The sequence below is a fragment of the Actinia tenebrosa genome, unplaced genomic scaffold, assembly GCF_029948245.1.
Source record: "Actinia tenebrosa isolate PJP-AT-01 unplaced genomic scaffold, QUT_ActTen_1.0 PGA_scaffold11__36_contigs__length_13525064, whole genome shotgun sequence".
NCBI lineage: Eukaryota > Metazoa > Cnidaria > Anthozoa > Actiniaria > Actiniidae > Actinia > Actinia tenebrosa.
This window is the reverse complement of record NW_028292571.1, coordinates 13,401,040-13,427,353: the sequence shown is the minus strand read 5'-3', so window position 1 is coordinate 13,427,353 and position 26,314 is coordinate 13,401,040. Positions and strand designations below refer to the sequence as shown.

Here is a 26,314-nt window from a genome sequence, read left to right as displayed (position 1 = left end):
ATCCAAATTTTTATTTATTCAGTTAGGCCTACTGTCCACACTAGTCCAGGGGAATCCGGGACAATTCTTCACCAAAAGTGAATTTTCTAAATGGAACCAAATAAATAAAAAATCGGATTCAAATTTATCCCGCATAGTGTGGATGGGGCCTCAGGCAGCATAGACTAAGGCACATACCCCCCCCCCCCCCCCCCCCAATTTTTGAGGATATATCTCAAGTAAATTAAAAGTTGCTGTCTTGTTGCCAATTATAGGCGAAATTGCAAAAATGCTAGCTTGTTTTGAAGGTGACTTAGTGTGAGAGGGGTGCCTACAGTTCAAAGGCCACTTTGTCTCACCATGGGATGGGTGGGGCCGGTGAGGCTTGAAGCCATGCCATCTCAGTATAAATTTATCCTTTTTAATAGATCAAACTTATTATTACCTAAGAATCATTCTAGCAATAATAACGAAACTCAAAAAAAGAATCCCTTTGCTATAGAGTTGAGTATATGATCTTTCCGACCAGTCCCGACCAATCTAATCCGACCGCACGTGGTTGAGCCCCTATCACGTGATACGAATGTTATTATCAGGTATCATGGCGGCTCAGTGTAAAGTTGTCTGTATGAGCGCTTCGTTAAACGCGCTTTACTCTTCTAGACGGTAAGTTAAAACCCTCCTTAACCCACCAGAACTCAGATTAATAATCATTCTTTACTAATTTGTCAATATTTTAAAAGAATTCAGCGTTTAAGACTCAAACTGGGCGCATTTCTTGACGCAGGGCATTGAAAAAAAATTTCTTCTCCGATGAAGTGTTCGCTAAAAATAGTTATTTATTGAAAAAAGTTTATGGTTAGTTTTTACCCATAGAACTAAAAAACAATGCTAATATTGTGTTTTTTTAGGATTTAGAGTAGTTGGTACTCGATAAAGAGTGTTTTTCTGAGTTATTTTTTGTCGCCATTTTGGTTTTAAAGTAACTGCGTTTTGAGAAAACATGGTCGACGAAACGAGAAAATCTTTCACAATTGATTCAAATTGTCGCCGAAAAATTCATTATTTCTATCGTTTTTTCTGCCCTTTTTCAATCCCTTGTCAAGTATTTATCCAAAAGGTTATTAAAATGAGAATTTTTTGCGTGAAACAGAAAGAAAAAATACTCTTATATGCTATTTTAAACCTCATTGGAAGGACAACGTTGTCAAAATAATTATAACCTATTGTGGACTGTTCTTCTTCGTATTCGCGAATATTTGTTCAATTATTTTCGTTATCTTTTTATTACTGCTTTAGTTCCATTTAATATGTATTCTTAATCATCAAATTAATTATTTTTCGCTAAAAAATCAAACATTTCTGTTTTTAATTATTTTTACATTTCTCAAGAGGTCATGCTAGATAGTTTGATATAAACAGCCTTTGGTTAAATTAACAGATCTAAACAACCCCTTTATGAGGTAGGGTATATTGATTTAAACTACCCCATTATCACCATCATCATCTTCATCATCACTGTTATCACTAGAATTATCATCGTCATCACTTAACAAATAGACATCAGTTTTTTGTGTCTGTCCTATTATTGACTATAAATTGCGTCATCATATTGTCAAAGTACACCTCATGGATCCGCATACTATTTTGACAATTTGATGGCAAAATTTATCGTCAATAAGAGGACAGACACAAAAAACTGATGTCTATTTGTTTTTTACAATAACAAAAACGATAAAAACTTCTCATTTTTAGCGTTCAAAATAACCAACGGAAAGAGTGCGTGCTCGTTGACGTCAGCTTTATCTGTCTGTCCTCTTATTGATGATAAAAAAATAACCAATCAGCGTGCGAGAAATTTGTAAGTTATTGTAAAAAGCAACATTTAACTTTTTTTAAATAACCAAGCTCTTTCATATGCTCTGATTGGTCAAAACATTATTCTACATGAGAGTATCTGAGATGCTAAACATTCTTTTTTCTGCACATGCTCTCTGAATTTGAACTTTCGGTTAAACATAACAGCCGATCAACGGACATTGTCCGGGCAGGAATGAAACTTGTACGGTCAAATCTTTGCCTTGCTTGCCATTTTGACCGGTCACAGTTTAAAACATAACTCATTTCATCATAATATCGTATTGAATCCAATATGGTGGTGAACCAAATTGAGATTACGATCGTCCTCCATACATACCCTTCAAATACAAAACAGTTACATTTGAAATCTCTAAAAACAAGCCAAAAAATATATACTATTAACCATTCTCACCATAGCTCTGTAAGAAAAAAATAAAACAAAGATATTTGTTAGTTTGTTGTTGAAAAATAAAATATATACACTAGGCATATCCTTTTATTTTTTAATTTATTTATTTTATTGTTAAATTATTATTATTATTTTAATATTATTATTATTATTTTATTGTGTTTTCTCGGCATCCCATGTGCTTAAATCAGATAATCTAGAATGGAAAACTTTTATGATTTTCAATTATAATCTTTACCATCATGAGCAAGCCGGTTCAAATAGGAAATTATAAAATAACTGTTATGAATGTCACGTTCTGATTGGTTTTGAGCGTGTGCTTTATGAGAGCACATTGGATGCACTACACTTTCTGTTGTGTCATTCCTATCTATTATTGTAATTTGTATTTTATAAAAGAAATAAAAAACTTGCTTGCTGTGCTGTTTGCTGTCATAAAGCACTTGGGGATAGGCAGAACACTCAAGAAGTGTCCAGAAGCACACTGCTATGCACCGTGCTTCTCCTAACACTTCTCTTGTGTTCTGCCAACCCCCGCGTGCTTTATGACAGCACACAGCACGCGCGCATGTTTTCTATTTCTTCAATATGTGCCAAGGTCTTGAATACACTCAATTGAAGAATCGTTGTCGGGTTCAGAAACATAGAACATAAGAGCTGAGACCGAAATGACACGTGGGAAATGACATAATTGTATTATAATTTATTCTTTTGTGCCATCTATGCAGTCGGTTTAGAATGCCAAACGCATATTAAAAACAGTGGATGATGTGACGGGTCGTCGGTCACAGCATGCGTCTAATTAACGTACTTCCCATGTGCCATTTCGGTCTCAGCTTCTATGTTCTATGTTTCTGAACCCAACAACGTTTCTTCAATTGAGTGTATATGGACCAAGGCCTTAATGAACAAGTTGTGTTTTTCAACTTTGGGAGGATAAAAAAACTTTTTTCCCCATTTACTTTTCTATTTGTTTTTGCAATCTTTTTTGTTGTTTAACAATTCGTTTTCCCATTCGCATACTTGGATGATATAAGCCTTACCTCTGAATACTTGTCTGCAGGTAGAGATAGAAAATCTTTCCTGCTCACGAAACCAATCAGAACACACAATTTTTGAGAATACTGGACTAGGAAAAAATGCTATGTCAATTTACATCACATTATTGATATCATACTCACCCAGGTTCAATTATTATCATTGTTGTTTTGTTATTTATTTTATTGAGTGAGTTATTCTTGTGTTTCATCAACAGGAAGTCATTCAAGCATGAAAAGACAAGATGAGAGAGCCTGAATTATTTCAATTCCCAATATATTCACCATTTAAAATTGTTATCCTGTTGGCGTAAAATTGCAAGATATAAACCCAGTGCACTTGGAACATTAGTATTTGTAAGTGAGCTCATTTATGACACGATATTACCTGCACACTAATGGGTTAATCACACCGATGTGTTTGAGTAGTGTGTGCTATGTAATTAAGATTTATTACTGGGTTCGTGCTACATCTTAAATTCCTTGAACTCAAAGGGCACTTGAAAAGCTCTTGAATTTTACGATTTTAGCAAAACTCCTTGAATTTTTGCTTTGATCATTACTTGCATTGTTCTGAAATAGATCGAGTCAGAAAGATTAGAAAATCTGAAAGTCGGCCATGTGCAACCACCATGTAAAACCTTGGCATATTTAGCTGAACATACTCCTTGAAAATTCATTTTTGGTTCCTTGTATACTCCTTGAATAGTCCTTGAATTTTAAGTGTTTACCTCAGCACGAATCCTGATATTAAGAAAATATTTTAACAAAGGTTTTTATGGTTTTGCATGTCTACACCTTGAGAAAATGGTCTATAAGAGAAGTTTGTTTTTTTCTGCCTAGAAAACAGTTGCATCATAACATCCTGCAAAGCCGGGCCTATTTTTCATCTTACTTCATTCAACTCATGCATATTGTATTTCTTTTCTTTTCTTTTCTAGGTTATTTGGAAACTTTTGGAGCTATTTGGAAAACATGTAAAATGAATTAATTGCAGCTGAAGACTGCTTACTAGGTGTTGAAATTGGATCCAAATCCCAAGCGTTTCATATTATTACAAAATATATATTATAAAAACTATAGCGAATCTAGGGAAAGCGTTTTATATATTTTCATTTGCGGAGTATTAAATATTACAGTGTATAAAGTATTGTAGTCACCATGGCAACCGATGCTAGTTGGAAGGTGAGTGGTTACCATGACGTTGTTTAAATGACAAGATGTTCCTAATGTTGTCCTCATCCAGTATATAATATTAAATTGTCAAATAGAAAAGCTATTCCTAAACCAAAATTCAATTTTATTAGACAGAACCCCCTAAAACAAACTCTGGGATGATCAAAGTCAGGGCACAGTTAACTCACAGATCAAAATCTAAAAAAACTCTGGGGTGATCTGCTTGTAAGTCAGGGCATGGCTAACTCACGGATTGAAACCCTGAAACAAACTCTAGGCTGATCAAAGTCAGGGCACGGTTAACTCACAGATAGAACCCTGAAACAACCTCTGGTCTGATCTAAGTCAGGGCATGGCTAACTCACAGTTAGAAACCTGAAATAACCTTTGGGCTGATCTAAGTCAGGGCATGGGTAACTCGCAGATATAATTGCAATTTAGGATTTAGCCATTTAGGGAGGAAAAGAGGAAAAACTTTGAATCAAGATTAAGACCAAACGAACTCTTCTCACGAGATGCTGAGTCTGGAAATCAAACCCGAGACCCAAGATATGTGTGTGTGTGTATATATATATATTTATGCATACATGTATATAAATTTGTAATTCCTAAGTTCACCACCGCAAGTACAGCAGTGTTGCAGCTTAACGGGGTTGAACTGAAAGCATGTGAAGGTGCCTCTCACAGTCCCTATACAGGGGCGGATCAAGGTATTTCAGAAAGGGGGGGCCGTTCAGTCCTGTATCCATCGACTGCCGGAAGCTGGAGCAACTAGGGGGGTCTGGGGAAAATTTTGAAATTGAGATCCTGAGAAATGCGTTTTCCAGCATTTTGAGAGATTTTTACTAGGATTTTTTTCTATACTTTCTTTTTGCTCTCCGCTTTTTGTCCCTTTTTTATTCAGCAAAAGGGGGGCCGCGGCCCCTTCGGCCATCCCCTAAATCTGCCCCTGCTATACAGTCCATGTCAATAGGACGTTTGCGCGATGGCATCATTGACCTCTACTACCAGACTCCCTTGCACACTTTCTTTTGTTCAGTTAATTAGCACCAATTGTCTTACTATTCTCATGAGGGAATATAAATTTAAATAAGAAAGAAATTTCGCGAAGCATCTTGGTAGTGGGAGTCAAATGATGACATCGTGCAAACGTCCTATTGTTCTTGCCCCCTGTCATGGATGCAATTACGTGACTTTGCAAAGCCTCTATAGGATATGTTTATAATGGATCTTTTTTTACTATTGTAGAGTTACAATAATGGCTATAATGAAAGAAGGGATCGTAGCAAATCCTATGAGGATTATGGCAGCTATCGCAGTTATTCATTGCCGAGATCAAAAGACAGAAGTCCATCCCAAGGACAGTTCCACAGGTCCTTTAGGTATAGCACACTGATAGTTAAATAGTCCCCTTCACAGTTCCCTGTGTCATCTTGAAAGGTAGCCGTGCCTTTGCATCGAAGCGAGACTAATGGTGAGCTTGCAAAGATAGAGACGCGAATAATTGTTCATGGTGTTAAAAAAGGTCTCTATCATTACAAGCTCACTGTTCGTCTTGCTTCAATGCAAAGGCACGGCTACCTTTCAAGATGGTGCAGGGAACTGTGAAGGAATCTATTGATATATATACTTATTACCTGTCATTCTTTAGGAATATTTTAGTGCCTAAAACTAAATTCTTCTTTACTCTTAACTATTACAACAAGTTAAGAGTTATATTTGCACTTTTTGTCTCTTATTTATGATGAAAATGTTCATTCTTGGACAATAGTCCCCTTCACAGTTCACTGCGCCATCTTGAAAGGTAACTGTGCCTTTGCATTGAAGCAAGACAAACGGTGAGCTTGCAACAATAATTGTCCAAGGTGTTAAAAAAGGTCTCTATCATTGCAAGCTCACCGTTTGTCTTGCAGTTACCTTTCAAGATGGCACAGGGAACTGTGAAGGGGACTATTAGTTGGATTTCAAAGTAAAAGTGACTAGGGTTGTACAGTTAATTCATGAATCAATGACATCATGGCTGTTTTAAATATATATGTTACAGATGCTTTTGAATTTTATTGATTGGCATGAATTTACGTTCAAGAGGACGTGAATGATCGTAAAACACTACACCATGAGAAATATTTGTTGCAAGACATAAATTTATGTCAAAATGAAAAAGTGCAAATATAACTTAAAAAATAAATCACTTTTATTTAATAGTCTAGTCGTTCTAGCGCTTTCACACTAATTGGGGACACTTTTTGTTCACACACACTACCACTTCATTCAATATTCTATACACACAACGATCAACTCACAAGTTGATCTTCACAGAGGGAGGAAACCGGAGAACCTGGAGAAAACCCTCGTAGCATAGGAGAGAACAATACATCAAACAAATTCAATACACATGTGACGACCGCAGGGCTTGAACCAGCGACCCGACCCGTTGGACTCACAGCAGTGAAAGACAATGCGTTAGCCGCGAACGCCACACATGTTACCCATACTTGACTGGTTTTTCTTGATTTTGATGGCAGTGAAAGGCAAGAAAGGGACATAGGGTTTGGTGACAGAGAGACTGGATTTGTGGAAAAGCTTTTGGTAAGTAGTACATATAATATTCATCTCACTAAGTGAGCTCTGATTGGTCAAGGACTGTGGTGTATTAGTGAATAGAGCACAGCTGTGATAATGCCTGATCCACGATGATTTCAAGGGGGTGCCTGTTAGAGGTTTTGCACCATCATTTGATGGCAGGCATGTAAGATGGCAGGAACAATAAAATGATTTTACATGAGAAAGAATTCAATTCCTGGGAGCAAAGGGATTTTATTATTCTGCCATCTAACCACAGGTAGCCCAAGCTATATTATGGGCGACAGCACGTGATGGTGCAAAACCTCTGTTCCAAGATTGAACTTATCTTCTATTGTGTTTGTATTTGATGTAGCACTCATATGGATTCATCCAGTGCTGTGAGAGGGACATGAGGATATTCTTCCATTACAGTCAGTTCAGAAGAGACATAGATGAACTCAATGTTGGAGATGAAGTGGAGTTTGATGTGTCATGTGACCCACGGTCCAAGAAGCCAGTTGCTGTTAACATTAGGCAGCTCCCCCCTGGATCAGCATCATTTGAGGTAACTTTTATAGTATAATAACGATGATGATGATGATACATGATGATGATGGTAATGATGAACTTGTAATAATGGTGGTAGCGATAATGGCTTATGATGACAGTGATACATGATGATGATGATGATGATGATTACATGGTGATGATGATGATGATGATACATGATACATGATGAAACATGATGATGATACATGATGATGATATGTGATGATATGTGATGATGATACATGATGATGATACATGATGATGATACATGATGATGATGATGATGATGATACATGATGATATATATGATGTTTGTGGTGTTGGTAATAGTGATAATGATGGTGATGATACGTGATGATGGTTGTGATCATGATCATGGTGATGACGTTATCAATACACTAGCAATGACATCACCATAGGTCAAGAACTGTGAGAAGCACTTGCCTATGGCTTGTGCTTCTCCTTATACTTCTTTCGTGCTTACGTCACTTCCTGCATCCTTTATTACAGAACAGGGCACGGAAAAACCTGTTTTATTTTATTAAATTTTTCGTAGTGTAATCAGAAGAGATAACTACTAAAAGCTAGTGTGTAAACCTTTTTTAGCCGACGAAGGACTAGCATCCGAAACGTCATTTTTTACCTTTTTATCAGTAGTGTAATCATTGAATTACAGGTTACTTTTAAACCCGTCTGTGTTTCTGTATCATTAGATAGTTGGAGAGGACAAGGTAACTGGTATCATAGATGCTGAACCAAAAACCCAGCTGAGATCTGGAAGATCAGTAAGTCATCAACCATTTGTAATTTATTATTCCCATGAGGGGTGGGGTGGGGATAGAACCACAGGCTTCCCATAGTGTGTTTCCTGGATTGAAATGAAAATGAATACATTGCAAATACCAAAAAGATCTGAAAAATCAGTCATTGATGTCTACTACCAAACCATTATCTGTGAGTAGGCCATTTGTAATCATTCCCATGAGGGGTGGGGTTAGAACCACAGGGATCCCATACTATGTTTTATAGAGTGAAATAAACCACTTTCGAGTTCCAAATTGCTGCTATGTTCATTAATTACATCCTTTAATCAGGCTTAGCCTCATATGAATGTCTACATATTCACAATTATACTAATGGTAAAGTAAAGAATATACAACGTCATCAATAAAACCTTCTTCACTGAAACACATGAATATTCTGCTCAATATCGAGGCTAACATTGAGCAGCCAAAGAACTCAAAACTGGAGTATTATTTTGGAACTGAGGGTGGCGTAGCAACAGGGCTTTCGCACCTCTGGAGTCTTGAGTTTTATTTCTGGACTAAATACTGTGTGGTTTGTAATGATTTTCTTCGTTCTGCAGCCCTGCAATGGTTACACGGAGCCAGAGGGAGGCCGTATCTGTTATGAAAGGAAAGGGGTGAGAATACCTCGTTTGGCAGTAATAAATAATATTAATAATAATAATAATAAATAATGATAATAAAATAATAATAAAATAATAGTAATAATAATAATATAAGTATATGTAATAGGACTCCATGCTGTCCAATTAAGAAATAATTGGACGAGGAAAATTGCAAAGACTTCCAAAATTGGATGAGGCCGTAGGCCGAGTCCAATTTGGCAGTCAGAGGAATTTTTCGAGTCTAATTATTTATTTAGAGAGAGTGACATGTGACAGCTGCCAACTTAGCACTGATAAACCATTGGCCCTCTATGTTTAACGTCTCTAAGTGAGACGGGTTGCCATTTTATATGGTCACCAGAGCCATGGTGAAGGTCTAACCATTTGCATTTTAAGGCTAAGGCAACACCTCCTACTCAGATATTTTAAGGCCCTGAGTGTTGATCTGGCTTCAAAACCTCCCATGCAACAGAATGGTGCCTAACCAACTGAGACAACTGGGGAGCCAACTGAGACTCAAATTGTAGAGTCCCTCAGATACCAATATGCTTCATAAATTTTTATTCAATTTGTTTATTAATTATATCTTATTATTTCCAGGAAATTTTCTACTTGAACTTTTCCCTTAGTGATTGTGTTAATGCAGCAATACCCCTTCATGTGGGAGATAAAGTCCAGTTTGTGGTTGCAACTGACAAGAGGTAACTAAAAAATGTTATTGAACCCTGAAACACCCTCTAGGCTGAACTAAGTCAGGCATGGCTAACTCACAGATTGAACCCTGAAAAAACCTCTGGCTGATCTAAGTCAGGGCACGGCTAACTCACAGATTGAACCCTGAAACAACCTCTGGGCTGATCTAAGTCAGGGCATGGCTAACTCACAGATAGAACGCAGAAAAAACTTCTGGGCTGATCTAAGTCAGGGCACGGCTAACTCACAGATTGAACCCTGAAATAACCTCTGGGCTGATCTAAGTCAGGGCACGGCTAACTCACAGATTAAGCCCTAAAACAACCTCTGGGCTGATCTAAGTCAGGGCATGGCTAACTCACAGATAGAACGCAGAAAAAACCTCTGGGCTGATCTAAGTCAGGGCATGGCTAACTCACAGCTTGAACACTGAAACAACCTATGGGCTAATCTAAGTCAGGGCATGGCTAACTCACAAATCAAACCTTGAAACAACCTCTTGGCTGATCATTCAGGGCACAGCTAACTCACAGATGAAGTTACAATATAGCATATCAGTAATTGAGGAGGGAGGAAAATCAAAAAACTAACTAATTTTTCCCACATGTGATTCTGAATCCAGGGATCAAAACATAGACCCCAGAGGTGGGAGGCAAGTACACCCCTGTGCTACACAACCCTTGATTCCCTTATAGTATATTTATATCTACAGTATCACTTTTTCTGCATACTTGCTTCGTCGCACTGACATTTTTTTGCAGGTTTTATGTTCAGAGAGTTCAGAGGATGAAAGATTGTGTGCATTGGCTTTCATATACTGTAACATTGAGTTTTTTCATGTTGTTTTTAAAGGAATGGTATTGTTAGAGCTAAACATGTGGAGTTAAAGGAGACTGCTAAGACAGAAAAGTATCAAGTAAGCTTCTTGCCAAATCATCAAAATCATAATCCAATAGCTTTACAACAATAATTTTATTACTTACGTTAGAAATATTTACAAAGTTTTCCAATAAATTATACAAAAAATAAGATAGAGGGATTTAAACAGTGGGTCCTAGGGTGCCTATGATGCCTCTCCTGAAGAAGCTAGACATCACCTTTAAAGCAGAGTCTACTGACTTTGGATGACAGGTCTGTGGGTCAAACCAATTCATGACCATAGTGGTTAAAGTTGGCACATTAGAAGAACAGTCTAACTGTGATTCACCCATGCTTATTTCTTCCTTTCCTTCCATCCTCCCTCCTTCCCTTCCTCCCTCCTTCTCTCCTTCCCTCCTTCCCTTCCTCCCTCCTTCCCTTCCTGCCCTTCCTCCCTCCTTCCCTTCCTCCCATCCTTCCCTCCTTCCTTGCTTCCCTCTTTCCACCTTCCCTCCTTCCTTTTTCATTCATCCATTTTTTCCTTTTTTAGGGAGTTGTGTCATCCATGAAAGAGTCATTTGGATTCATTGAAAGAGCAGATAAAGTTAGTGAGGTAAGTCTGCATGGCATTGCTCTTTGTTACAGCTAAATTCAAATGCTTATAAAAATATATACAATAAGTAAACAAAATAATAGATTTATTATATGACCGTGAATCTTAGAGCCTGGACACTAGCAAATCGAGCAATCTGATTGGATAGATTGCATCGCGGACTGGTCTAGATTCTCCGGTATTAACCGGTCCGATTGCATATTAATCTTACAGCGAAAACATTTTGTCCTTATCAATGAAAAGTAGTCATATAATAAAACTCTTATCAACTGAGCCTGGTCGGTCTGTATGGGATAATCTTGACCTCAGTTGGGTGCAGACCTCGGTCAAGATTATCCCGTATAGACCTCCCGCTCGGTTAATAAGATTCAAAAATAAAATAATAAAAAATTGTTTGTTTTGTGTTTCTTCAGATTTTCTTCCACTACAGCGAGTTCAATGGAGACATTGATGAGCTGATGCTGGGAGATGATGTGGAATTCACTATCCAACCTAGAAATGTAAGTACAGCATACCTAATAGACCCCTTGCATGTGAGGTCAAAGCAGCTCAATTTGGAGGACAAAACAAACCCTTGAAGCACAGGATTTGATTAAAATATAGATCTAACACGACCTTCTCCCGTAAAGCCTCAGTGGCCGAGCGGATGAGATCTCGTCTAGCAAACGAGAGGTCAGTGGTTTGAGTCCCGCGAGAAACTAACTGAGGCAGATTTCTTAATCTGCTTATACACTCAATGTAGCTTACACTTAACATGTAGATCTTTACTGAGTGACAAAAACACATTTCAACGACTCTACTCACATACAAAACCAAGCCTGGGAATCGAGCTTGAGTCACTACCACATTGTCACATCATAGTATCTTGATTTTCTAATTTAATGTATAAACTTGTAACCATCTTGATCAAAACTATTAAAGAAAATGGAGTTGTATCTTATACATTGAGATGGGCAGGACTCGAACTCCGGCCATATTGGTGAAAGGCGACGCATTAGCAGCGCACACCACCGGTGCTTTCCCTTATAATAATAATAATAATAATTTAATCACTTATTGTGCTTGCATTCCATACAATGATCATGCGCGCATTACAATAATAATATATATATAACTATATAACTATTTACAAATAAAATGAATAAATATATTGATGAATACTAAAAAAACTATCAAAATGCTAATTTAAAAAGGTGGGTCTTAAGATGGCGCTTAAACAAACTAACATCTTTAATGGAGCGAAGGTCTGCGGGAAGTGCGTTCCAGAGAACGGGTGCCGCCACAGCAAATGACAGCAAATGACTTATTTCATGTATTTCCAACTAAAACTGGAGACTTGTAAACAAAATTTCAATTTCAAAATTTAAGATTTTTTTGAAGATGTTTACTTGGAAAATATTATATATCTAAACCTCTTCAACTAAATTTTAAGAGCAAAGAGGTAGCTGTGCGAGTGGAGAAGCTGCCAGAAGGAACCGTCACGTTCGAAGACATCAGCGAAGAAACCTACACTGGCACTGTAGATAAAGCTTTGAGCAAGTCTGTTGCTAAGCGACAGCACGACCCCCTGCATGGAAAGATCATCTACGAAGATGAACAAGGCCCCAACCAGGAGATTGTGTTCAGTGAGAGAGACCTCCATGGAGAATTCACTCTGAGACCCAAGGATGTTGTGCAGTTTAATATTGCAGTTGGTAAGCATCATTGGTCTTGATTATAATAATTAATGTTCCAGGCCTAATATCAATAGCGCAGCACAGCCGTGACGTTATAAAAACGAAGACAAAGGCGAAATTCGGACAAACAAACTTACAAGTTTACTTTCAGCAGATAATTTTTCATAGCTGATCACAGTTGATCTTAGTTTACATGGGTTATTATTGTAACTTTAAGTAAAAATAATAAAATCGGTTTGTATAATCCTCGTAGCGGTTAAACAGAATGCAATGTTTGTGCGAATCTTTAAGCTATTTTTAGAATCAGTGCACTGTGCTATTCCTTGCATGTGATGTCAAAGCAGCTCAATTTGAAGGAAAGGGCCTGGTTGTACGAAGGGTGGATAGCGCTATCTGGTGGATAAACCTTATCCAGTAGATAAGTCAATGCTGTTATCCAATAAATTTATCCCCTATATAAGATTTATCCGTTGGATAGCGCTATCCACCCTTCGTACAACTGGAACCAGAACAAAAGAATTTCAATCTCATGAGAAATGAAAACCTATTGTTATGTCTTCCAAATTGGGCCGCATTCCGACATCTGGGCTTATAATATGATATTTTGTAATGTATGTATAAACTAAACAGTAAATCAAAAAGGTTTTGTTCTTAGTTCCATCCTGTATTATCTACCAGACGGCTGTCATTATCATTTTCCTTACTGTTTGATTTCCTTCTCAGACCGCCGTGATTTCCTGAAAAGAGCAACCAACATCACCTTGGTTAAAGTTGCTGATCCTCAAAATGGAGAGCAGAGAGAGATGGTATGTCATGAAATAGCAATAATGAATATCAAAGAATATAATAATTGTTTGTTTTTTTTTTTTTTATTAACAAACATAAATCATGAGTACACATAACAAATAATACAAATAATTACAAATAGTGGTTACAGATGGTGCTACGGGCTTACTTGTCTTAATTCAGATAATAGTTCTTGAAGATTTTGATATTTATTTACATGAGAGTGCAACTTGCCTTTTTTACTGGCAATTCTTCTTTCTATTTTTTCATATTCTAAAAGTTTCATTTGAAATACAATAATATTGGGCCTAGAGCCTCTAATTCTAGCATTATATAATACATATTTATATAATAGAAAGAGAAATTCCTCCATTACATTTTTACTTCCTCCTAATGTTACGCTTTTTTAAATTCAATTCAGGTAATGTTATATACGCTTTTTTTAACCAATCTTTTATCTTAGAAAACAGTGTGTTTGAATTATTGTTTTTTTTATTTAAACATATAAATTTATATAAGGGGATCTATATGCTGATTTTACAAAATGATTAATAATAATAATATACAGGGTCCGAAATAAGCTGTCGTCCAGTCGTCAGGAACGACTAAAGTTTGCAAATGATGACTAGATTTTGGAATGTGGTTGTCCTTCTGACAACCTATGTTTTTGCCAAGGTGTTTTCTTTTATAAAAAAATAAAAGAGGCCGTTAAGTCTGAATATAATTCTAAATTATATTTCTTCTACTTAAAACCTAGAAAAATCATTTTTCAGCTGATAAACTTTCAAAAATTCAAGATATCACATTTGTCGGAAGTCATTGAATACCGCTGACAAATTTGATTGTATCTTCTGCATTATAGCTAACGGCTGACCATTGTCATTCAGGCTCTATGAAATGGCGTCCAAGTGGGCTCCTAAGTTTTGCTCTGGACGCCTAAGAATTAGAACATGGTTGTCCAAAGGACCACTTAGATCAAAAGTTAATTTCGGACCCTGAATATAATTATTAATGGAGAATTACAAAAAAAAAAGTCTAATACAAAGGGCTTAAAATAATGGTAGGACATCGGACAATGCCCACCCAGAATCGGAACTTGTTCAGTCAAGCTTTTACCTTACCAGTCATTCTGAACGTTGAACCAAAACGTCATTTTGGCCGGCGACTTACCAGCGTTTATTTAAAGCCCTGAATACATAAAGAAACAGTAGTAGGAAAAGAAAAGACATTAATTTAGGACAGAGAAAAAGGTTTAGAATCTAATATAATTATGGTTGAGCGACAAAAAAAAAAGATCTTATTTTCGGCTTTAGATAATTAGGCCAAACAAAAAATATGTGTTTTGCAGACCCTAATATTTTGTTCATTCCCAAATGCACCACAGGGTTCCCAGTAAGCTCATTTCCACTGTTGTATCAGTAAAAAAAAACCAACTACCGACTCCAATTATTTTTCTCATGCAACAGGAACACACTTATTTTTTTGTTTTGCCTAATACATTTTTGTTTTGCCTAATACATTCACAAATGCACCACAGGGTTCCCAGTAAGCTGTTGTATCAGTAAAAAAATCCAACCTACCAACCCCACTTATTTTTGTCATGCAACAGAAAACACACTTAATTTTTTGTTTGGCCTAAATCTTTTTAGCCGTGCATCGAAAAAAAATTTCTTATTTTGCATTTATTATCAGACCAGACTGTGTTAACTGATTTTATTGACAATAGGGTTGGGTCACTGCCCTCAAGGAAGGCTTCGGATTCATCCGTTGCTGTGATCGTGATGCTAGGATGTTCTTCCATTACAGCGAACTCATTGATTCTGTAAGTATTAAAATAAAATGAAATAAATAACTTCATTTAAGTGTCCATGGATGTATTTAGTTTATACAACTAATTGGAGACACTGAAATGAAACTGAAATGAAGAAATAATCAAAGAAACATAAAGTGTTTTAAGAATCCCAACTGGCAAGTAGGCAAACCAGTAGGCTATTTACAAGCATGGTCGAGAAACTGAATCTGAGCTAATCAGAAACCAGGACACAAACATGTACAGTCTCAGCTAGTGGCCACAGTGAGACTCAAACTCAGCATCACCGGATTGCGAGACCCACACTATGACCACTCGACCATGCTGCCTCCTAAATAACACATTAAAAAAAAAAAATAATAATAATAATAATAATAATAATAATAATTGTAATAATAATAGTAATAGTAATGATAATAATAATAAATTCTGTTCCTAGAATTATGAAAGAAAGGAATACATTGCGTTTTTCAGAATAATAATGATTTCCATTTCATTTTTCTCAATCTAGAACAATCAAGTTCAGATGGGTGATGAAGTAGAATTTAGTGTGTCTGAGGTGAGTTGTAACACTTTACAAAGATCAGGGAAACTGAGGGCAGGGCTTAGGTGATTAGATTGGTAAAATTCATTTATTCATTTATTCATTTATTCATTATTCATTTATTCATTCGTTTATTTATTCATTTATTCATTTATTCAATTATTCATTTGTTTATTCGTTTATTCATTTATTTATTCATTTATTTATTTATTTATTCATTTGTTTATTCGTTTATTCATTTATTTATTCATTTATTTATTCATTTATTTATTCATTTATTCAAATATTAATTTATTCATTCGTTTATTCGTTTATTTATTCATTTATTTATTCATTTATTCAAATATTCATTTCTTCATTCGTTTATTCATTTATTTATTCATTTATTTATTCATTTATTTGTTCATTTATTCAAATATTAATTTATTCATTCGTTTATTCATTTATTTATTCATTTATTTATTCATTTATTTATTCATTTATTCAAATATTCATTTATTCATTCTTTTATTAGTTTATTCATTTATTTATTCGTTTATTTGTTTATTCATTTATGTATTCATTTATTTATTCATTTATTTATTCATTCATTCAATTATTCATTTATTCATTTATTCATTTGTTTATTCGTTTATTCATTTATTTATTCATTTATTTATTCATTTGTTTATTCGTTTATTCATTTATTTATTCATTTATTTATTCATTTATTCAAATATTCATTTATTCATTTATTCATTCTTTTATTAGTTTATTCATTTATTTATTTATGTATTAACTAATAATTTTTTTGTAGGATATGTCACCATCAAAGAGGCTAAATGCTATCAGAGTCAGAATTCTACCTAAGGGAACCATCAAGACTGAGGTAAACTGTGAATCACATCATGTATTCAGATCAACTATAATCATAATATTAAAATATCATCATCCACTACTTCATGGGCAGCAGAAGGTGTAAGGGCAGGGGAGCTATGACCCCCCCCCCCCCCCCCCCCCCACTTTTTCCCTTTTTCTCTTATTTTTCTCACCCTTTTCTCCTATATTTTCCAATCTTAGCCCCCTTGCCCCAAACGTTTTAGGTTGCTGTGCGGCCCCTGTACTTATCATCACCATCGCTATTCCACCATCCTTATCATCAACATTATCACCTACACCATCATCCTAATAATCGTAATCAATAATTACCATAATCATTTTCCTCAACATTAGCATCATTATTAGCATGTTGTCATAATTCAGTATTATCATCAGCAGCATCTTCACCATTATTATCATCACTGTCAATTATCATCAATTTTGGTTTCAGGGTTCATGCTACTCCTTAAACTCCTTGAAAACTCCTTGAATTTAATTCACGTTTTCAAGGGCACTTGGAAAACTCTTGAATTTTACGATTTTAGCAAAACTCCTTGAAAACTCTGAAATTAGAATTAGGTTCTGAAATAGATCTAGTCAGAAAGATTGGAAAATCTGAAAGTCGGCCATGTGCAACCACCATGCAAAACCTTGGCATAGTTAGCTGAACATACTCCTTGAAAATTCATTTTTGGTTCCTTGTATACTTCTTGAATAGTCCTTGAATTTTAAGTGGTTACCTCAGCACTAACCCTGTGTAATCAATTACCATAATTATTTTCCTCGACATTAGCATCATTATTAGCATGTTGTCATAATTCAGTATTATCATCAGCATCATCTTCACCATCATTATCATCACTGTCAATTATCATCAATTTTGGTTTTTACTCTAACACAGACTATGTGCTGATTAACTTTTTTGTTTTGTTTAGGCATCTGATGGAGCTAGACACAAAGGCTATGTTGATAGAGAGCCATCCTTTGTTGGAAAAAGCCCCAGAAAACAGGAGAACAACAGGTGAGACTACTGTAAATTAATCTCTAGTAATATATCTCATTTTTGCATTGCTGTCTACTGCCGTTAGCATCATTATCATCACCACCACAACCATCAAAATCATTACCATCATCATCATAATCATCATGGTCTATGTTCTTTCTCTGTTTGCTGCTCCGCTCCTCTGGAACTCTCTACCTTCTTCAATTAGAGATATTTCCAGTTTATCTTTATTTAAATCTAAACTCAAGACTCATTTATTTAAGTTAGCTTTTTCTTTATGATCATATTATCTATCTTATTTATTTATTCCTTTAACGTTATGTTACTAAGCGCTTAGAACAGACTTGTATAAGCTCTATATAAGCCATATGTATTATTATTATGATTATTATTATTGTTATCATGATCACCATCATCATCAACAACATCTCGATCATTATCATAATCATCACCATCATCATCATTATGATCATCACCATCAAATTAACAACATCTCCATCATTATCATCATCACTTATATTGTGGGTTAACATTGTTTGTGTATGTTAAAGGGATAGTGAGTCTGGACTGATAACCTATGAAGTGAACGGCAAGAAGGAGACAGTGTCCTTTGACTGGCAGACTGACCCCAGGAAAACTGCCCAGTTTGGAGACCTTGTAAGTCCTTGTAGTTGTACAGTACAGTATGTCTTCAAAGTGATCACTATGTTCCTTTCCTTGGGGTGGAATCTTGTGGCAGTCATCAATGTCAAATCTCCACAAATTTAGTCCTCTTCCCCCTCAATCCCTACCTTGCCTGGGACTTAACATTGGAAATCCCTTGTGGAAGTATCTGTGAGGCAGATAGTGTGTCAAAAGATAATTTGTCATAATTCAAGCTTTCTAGCTATTTTGCCAGTGGCAACATAAATATCAAAATTATGAAAAACATTTTGATGCACCCCCTCCCCCCACAAAAAAAATTGTACCCTTCAAAACCTCCATACCAAAATCTGTTGATGCCCCCCTCGCCTCCCCCCACAAAAAAAACATAAAATTGTACCCCTCAACCTCCATATCAAAATATTTTGATGCCCCCCCCCCCGCCACAAAAAAATTTTGAACCCTTCAAAACCTCCAAACCAAAATATTTTGATGCCCCCTCCCCCCCACAAAAATTAAAGCTGTAACCTTCAAAACCTCCATAGCCCTCCACCCCATAAATTGTGAATGCTTCCTTATCATTGCCAAATTCCTTATCAGGTTGAATTCAGTGTAGTCGAGAGCAATAGAACAGGGTATTGCAGAGCTGTGAATATAGAGGTGCTGAAGAAGAACTCAGACATAGTCCATCAGGTGAGACTATCATCAATAATAATAATAATTATACAGCTTCTCATTAATTCCATATAGGTAACTGTCCAATTATTTTCTTAATTGGATAGGTCTTGTTGATATGGGATTAATTAGGCAGCTATATAATTAATAGGTAATGGGATTTCATGCTCCCCAATCAAGAAATAATTAGACTCGGAAAATTCCTCCGACTGCCAAATTGGACTCGGCCTACGGCCTCACCCAATTTTGTCAGTCCTCGGAATTTTCCTCGTCCAATGCATTGAGTCCTATTACATATACTTATTATCAATTATTATTATTAATATTATCAATTATTATTATCATCAATTATTATTATTTATTATTATCAGTCAGTTATTATCATATTGTTATCAGTTATTATTGTTCTGTACTGGATAAAATATCTAGTGAAGACTGAGCAACATGAATGACCTCTTATTTTTGGTGTTTAGGGTTTTGTGGCAACTCTGAAGGAGAACTATGGGTTCTTGGAGACGGCCGATCATGACAAGGAAGTGTTCTTTCACTACAGGTATAGATCTTTCTCATAAATGGTTGCGAAATGCGGTTGGAACCTAGGGACAATTGAATGGAAGCGAGGTCAGGAAGGTCTCATTAATAAACAAAGTCTACTCAGTACGATATTTGGTGTAAAAGTCATTCATCTCACCAATTTGAGTTCTTTTTAGTGTCTCCTGAAGTAAGGGTGAATGACTTTGACACAAAAGATCGTACTGAGTAGACTTTGTTTACTAATGAGGCCTTTCTGACCTTGCTTCCATGCAATTGTCCCTAGTCCCAAACAAGGTTATGTGGCCATTAATGAAAAAGGTGTCAGAATAACTTTACAGTTGTTGTCATTATCATCAACGCAGCTATCATCATCAACAACATTATCATTGTTATCAGTCATCATTATCATCAACAGCGTCCTCACCATTACCATCAACACCACTATGTTCTCTATCACCACTATCATCACAATGATCATCGTAGTGCGTCACGATTGTCAGCATTATTATCATCAACAACGTCTTCATCATCAGTCATCATTATCATGAACAGCATCATCATTGATTTTATGACCACCACTATCTTCACTATCCATAATCCCCACCATCATCATTGTGCATCATTTAATCAATCAACATCATTAATTATCATTATCATCATCATCAACAGCAATAACATCATTATCAGTCATCCTACAAATAGACTGCGACCTAAGTCCTCTATTTCCCTTGGTCACTGTACGTCTGTCTGTCCGTGTCAATTGGTTGAGGAAGATTGGTTACCAGTCAAAAGTCCCTGTGGGAGGGGGCAGGGGAGTAATCTTCCTTGACCAATCGACACAAACAGACAGACGTACAGTGAACAAGGGAAATAGAGAGACTTAGCTCACAGTCTATCCTACAAATCAAAACCATCATCTCCATCATTATTGTATGTCATTATGACCACTAGCATTGCCATAACCATAACCATTAACAGTAACAACATTTTATTGGACAGTGAGTTTGATGACGATCCAAATGAACTCCAAATTGGTGACGAGGTGCAGTACACTATCAAAATGAAGAGCTTCAAAGTCAGTGCCGAAGGGATTGTCAAGCTGCCTAAGGGGACCATCCCTCGGGAGGACATTCAACCAGAAATATATGACGGGAAGGTTGTGAGACCTTTGAGGCGAGCTGACCCTCAGGTATGGGTAACAGAAATATCATTAATGAGGAGTTAGCAAAACTTTTCAAAAGTCAGAATGAATAAATTGAAAAACAATTGTGGGGAGGGGGCAGAGAGAGTGAGAGATTGAAGAGTGAAGGCAAAAAGTTGACAAAGAACGTAAAAATGATGGTGTTGATGTAATTTGTTTAGCTTGCATCACCATCATAAGGCATCAAATTTTGTGTTAAAGTTACCTCGGATGTTTAACGTACGTGGTACGGCAGTGGTTGACACAATACTGCATTAATGACAACAGAATAGCAGTATTTTATGCACAATGAATCCAAACACAAAAGTAGTGGTAGCTGAAATAGTTCCTTACTCTTGTACAGTGTGTGCAACCATGCGACTCAAAATCTCTTGAGATGTGAATAACAATGAAACAGCTGCCAAGTTGGTTGATCTAACTAGAAAAGCTAATGAGGAATGCTTTGTTATCATCAACCAGCATGGCGGCTATGACGTAACATGCACCCCGAGAATAGGAGGATACCAATCAAACAGCCACCAAGTTGAGATGAGAAGATGTGGACCGCTTAGCACTTATGAAATACATGAAGATATAGAAATATAGATACGTTATAGTGCTTGGGAACGAGGTTATTCCAGGCAAAAGCCCTTGGAATTAAATTCGGAAAAATTAATTTCCGACCTCGCTGGGAATCCAACCCACGACCTTCAAAATTGTACTACCGATGCTCTACCAGCTCAGGAGCTAGAGGTCAGACTGAGAGCAGGCAGCCATGTTGGTTGATCTAACAAGAGAAGCTAATGAGGAATGCTTTGTTATCATCAGCCAAGATGGCGGCTATGACGTAACACGCACCTGCTCTAGAAATTTGAATGTGATTTCAATTGTAACTAAAGTATTTCCTCACTCTTATTGTAAGTTTTTATCTATCTTCCTCATTAGCAAATGGAATATGCAGGCCTGATAGAACAGTGTTTCCCAGACGAGCAGGAGAATGGTAATGAAGAAAACGAGAAACCTCTTCCCCAGCCTTTCACCATTGAATATGGCATCACTAGTATCATAGACAAGAAGACTGTGCTCCAGTGTGGAGACAAGGTAAGTTAATAATAAAAAATATAATAATACGAAATGTGAATAAATACCATTTCCGAAGAGTGGCTCTTCTTCCACTGGATTCCAGTATTGGAATTTACAGACATAGAAGTTGATTTTTTGTGGAGAGAGGAAAGCCGGAGAAACAGAGAAAAACCCTTGAAACACAGCAGAGAACCAACTAACGGCCCTACTCACATGTGACGCCGAGTCTGGGAATCGATCATGGGTCACTACCACAATATCACCTCATTGTATCTTGAATTTCTAATTTAATGTATAAACTTGTAACCATCTTGATCAAAACTACATGTATTAAAGAAAATGGAGTTGAATCTTAGCTTTATATGGAACTCCCCCCCCCCCCCCTCCCCCTTTGACCCCATGTATTTTTTTAGGATACTTCTGCACTCACCATCCTCTTATATTTCTTCACCCTCCCAAACTCCCCTGAAGCAAGAAGAAGTTTTAAAAAACATTTTCTCATGGATTTGTTTTTAAGGTGCGTTTTAAGATTGGCATCAACAAGTCCAATAACCGTCAGCTAGCCATGGAGGTTGTCCCTGAGAGGCGTCGTGTGAGAGCTAAAGTAGAATCCATTAAGGGACAGGTAAGAACGCACTGTGTATAAACCTTGAAAAGGCAGTGAAATCCAAAATTTTCATGATCAATAAATTTTACATCTAGTCTGGGAATTTGTGTTTTTATAATACAATCTCCAAAATTACTGGATTCTGTTTGGACAAGAGGAGTACAATTAAATCCCAAATTGTACTCTGTAGAGTCCCAATTAAATTCCTCAATTTTGTTGAGTGTATTATAAACAAAAAATCTCACAATCGTCTCATACAATTCGGAATAGATACTTGAAAGTTCTCAAATTGAATTCGCCCAAAGGCTTGTCCAATTTTGAAAACTTGCAAAACATCACTTGTACCTAGAAATTCTGAATAAGCCTGAAGCGAGATGACGTTTTACCCCCGTCTCTAGACCATAATCCTTTTCACATTGCTTTTGTTCTTTAATTATGACTATTGTTCCTGTACTCTCTAAGGAATCAAAAATTTTAATATGAAAGAATTTTTAAAACTATTATGGTATAGAGTCGGGGGTAAAACGTCATCTCGCTTCAGGCTTATTGTACTTGAGATTGTCGGATTTCCTATAAAAACAGCCCTTTAAGCATTTTATGGAAGTTCACTGTAAAAGATTATCTCAATTTCTAAAAGTATACTACGTTTTTTTGCATCAGTTTGGTTTCATCGCTTACGAGAATGACGAAGGCAAGAACTTGTTTTTCCACATCAGTGAGGTTTCTGGAGACGTTGAGTTACAGGTAAACAGTTCATTCGTTGTTTAGAAATCCTTAGAGAATGTTTCTGACATTCATTTTATGAATAAATGAATGAAAAGAGAGTGGACGATTGGAAAAACAAGTTGATAAATGGATGAATGAATGAATCAAGGGATGTATGAATCAATAAATAAATTACCAAAAGATTGTATATGTGAACGAATGGATGGACAGATAGATGGAGGATGGACAGACAGACGGAGGGAAGGAGGGATGGTTGGATAGATGGATGAATATTTGGATGGATGCTTGAATGACTGAATCAATGACTCTAATGAGGTGACTGACTCATCTTACTGACCAAATGAATTAATAAGTGGTGATAACTAGTAGAACTAGCGTAGATACATGGACAGAAGAATGAATGGCAGAATTAATTGCAGAATCAAGAACTGAAAATATATGAAAAATGATAGTAACCTTCCAGTTGACTGGGTTTTTTTTAATGATCACTTGGTTTTTTCCCCAGCCTGGAGATGAAGTTGAGTTCTATGTTGTGCAGAAGCGAGGTGGAAAACTCAGTGCCATTGATGTGCGTCGAATCAGGTAATACAAGCAATTCTTTTTTTTTTTTTTTTTTGCCTTTCCATTCCTATCTCCTTTCCTATTCCTTTTTCTTTACATCTCTATCTTACTTTTTTGACTGTCTGTTTGTGTGTTCATTAGCTGTTTTGAGATAAGGGGAAAAACTGGGCCGAGAAGGCATTGCAATGCATTGTGGGGGACACATTTTCAAGATGTCGTCTATTTTGTTCCATAAGACAGTCCCAAAATGCACTGCAAATCCAACTCAACCTAGTCTTTTAGTCAACACCCAATGTTGCAATGACTAATAGCGTTTTTTTTTTCTTTTTCTTTTTCTAGTGAATCTCAGAGGCCAGAACGTCTGCAGTTGAAGCTGTCCAAGTCCATGTCAGAGGAAAATGGAAAAGAAAAGTGAGTCCATAGAGATTATCACATGTTAAGAGCTTGATATTGTTTATACTCATGAGTTTCCATACCATATCGCGAACAAGCAATACGATATAGGAAAAGATATCCGGCTCTTAACAATATGTAATAATGTGTTTACTACAAATATTATGAAGGTCTTTATTTTTCTCTCTCTCATGTTTTTAATTACTTCTTTTTTCTGTGATCTGATGATTGGTCAAATGCTATTTTTCTGCAATCTCATTGGCTCTTCAAAACTGCAATTTAAAACTCAAAATGGTGCAATTAGTGATTAAATCGCACTGTTGAGAGCCAATCAGAGTGCAGAAATTACCAGTGATTTCAAAATGGGTGTGATTAAGTGAGAAATGCAAGCGAAATTTGAATTTTCACTTATTTTTTCTCCTTTTCTCCACAGGTTTGAGGTAATCCGTAAACCACATGGTCCAGATGGTACCCCAGGATTCAATTACATCAGAACTCTGAAGGTCATGCCTCAGGTCCCCAACTCTGCCTCACAACCGCAGGAAGACCAAACCTTTGTATCCAAAGCAGCTGAGGGGGATACCAGCAATGGGAACATACTTGAAGACCTTGTAGCAAAAATATGTGATTAGGACTTATAAACGAAGCTATGATTGCTTGATGATAGGCTTAGAAATGGATTTTGATTGGTTTAGAAATGTTAGCATGTGATTGGTTAAAGCCAATAAGAGGGTTTTTCTAATTGGATGATACTAGCTTGTCTGCCATTGATAAAGAATTGAAGGACTCTGATTGGTTGTAAAGGAATAGCTGTTACTGGGCATGCTCATACCTTTTTTACTTAATTCAGTAGATTTTGTTTCTTTTTTGGTTTTGTTTCTTATAATCATTCATTTTCCCCTGTCCTAGTATATTATTTTTCATATTTTTCCTTATATAATAAATGTGTTTGTGTGTAACTTCTGTGACTATGTAATAAACCAGCATAAAATTATAGACATACTCTTTGATACAGTCTTCAAAAACTCCCTAGGGAGGGTCACCAAATATCAATAAAGAGGGAGTTAGAAGTATGCAAATCTATTGTCCATTAAAATTAGTATAGGTAATAAGTATTTCCAATTTGGAAATAATTGGATGAAAAAATTCTGAGGACTGACAAAATTGGAAGAGACCGATAGGCCGAGTCTAATTTGGCAGTCAGAGGAATTTTTTGAATTCAATTACCTCCAAATTGGACAGACATGTAGTCCTATTGCAGATTAATTATATCATCCCAAACTATACTAGACTGATTCCATAAGTCATAGTTTTCCCTCGAAAGAATGCAAATGGAAACGATCCAAATTAATCTTTGATTTGGACAGGAAAGAGAATTTGAAAATCATACAATAGTTGCTTACATGGGATTATAGAGTGATGATACGGTTAATGCCTGAATCCATCAATCCACAAAAAAAATCCACTCAGAATTTGCAAATAATTTGACAGTTGTCTTGTATGTGATTTTGTTGTGTTTTTAACAATTTTGTGGTTAAGAACCACTATCTGAACTATATAATGAGCAAAAACTGGAATCCAAACCATGAAAATAGGTAAATCTACAATCGGCTGTGTTACAAAATCCACCAATCCGTTAAAATTTTACTCAGAATTTGAAATCTGGACTAAATTATTTGTGAGATTTGACAAGCTGTAGATTTAATCACCTCCCGATGCCCAATAAACTTCAATGAACAATGGAGGACGGGTGGTATGCAGAAAAGGGCAATCTTCAAGGTATTAGTAGAGTAACCACAGTAAATCCATGAAACTTTAGTAATACTAAATAGCACAATTTCATGCAAATTCCATTGTTTTTCTATTGTTTAACTAGCACTATTTTGTACTATTTAGTAATTAGTGTTTCACGAATTCTAGTAATGATGTAGGATTTAGAAATAGACCCCTTGCAGCATGTCAGAATGCAGCTCAATATACCTTTCCCTAATTCGATTGGATGACCACCAAACAATGGTTTAAAGTCGAGACTGAACTTAGTTCTTTTATTCATCAAGTTCAACCTCGATTTGAAACCATTGTTTCG

General features: G+C 36.2%; 1 protein-coding gene across 1 annotated transcript; it reads left to right on the top strand.

Moving 5' to 3' along the window:
* The first annotated feature begins 570 nt into the window (after positions 1-570).
* Positions 571-25,222, top strand: LOC116300904 (cold shock domain-containing protein E1). Its single transcript, XM_089027376.1, has 28 exons — positions 571-645; positions 3,504-3,642; positions 4,227-4,470; positions 5,710-5,843; positions 6,987-7,050; positions 7,400-7,591; positions 8,289-8,360; positions 8,942-8,998; positions 9,587-9,687; positions 10,532-10,595; positions 11,088-11,150; positions 11,564-11,650; positions 12,583-12,844; positions 13,550-13,632; positions 15,339-15,434; positions 15,934-15,981; positions 16,763-16,834; positions 17,760-17,845; positions 18,379-18,484; positions 19,070-19,162; positions 19,618-19,697; positions 20,678-20,867; positions 21,804-21,959; positions 22,459-22,566; positions 23,209-23,292; positions 23,780-23,856; positions 24,175-24,246; positions 24,662-25,222. Exons 3-28 carry the CDS (start codon positions 4,447-4,449, stop codon positions 24,858-24,860), a joined length of 2,670 nt encoding a protein of 889 aa, XP_088883502.1. The 5' UTR covers positions 571-645; positions 3,504-3,642; positions 4,227-4,446; the 3' UTR covers positions 24,861-25,222.
* The last annotated feature ends 1,092 nt before the right edge of the window (positions 25,223-26,314 follow it).

Excerpts from the sequence above, each read along its gene's own strand:
- LOC116300904 (XM_089027376.1), top strand. The coding sequence starts at position 4,447 with ATGGCAACCGATGCTAGTTGGAAG. Across the intron at positions 15,982-16,762 it reads TAGAATTTAGTGTGTCTGAG|GATATGTCACCATCAAAGAG; the intron begins GTGAGTTGTAAC and ends ATTTTTTTGTAG. Across the intron at positions 23,857-24,174 it reads ATTGATGTGCGTCGAATCAG|TGAATCTCAGAGGCCAGAAC; the intron begins GTAATACAAGCA and ends TTCTTTTTCTAG.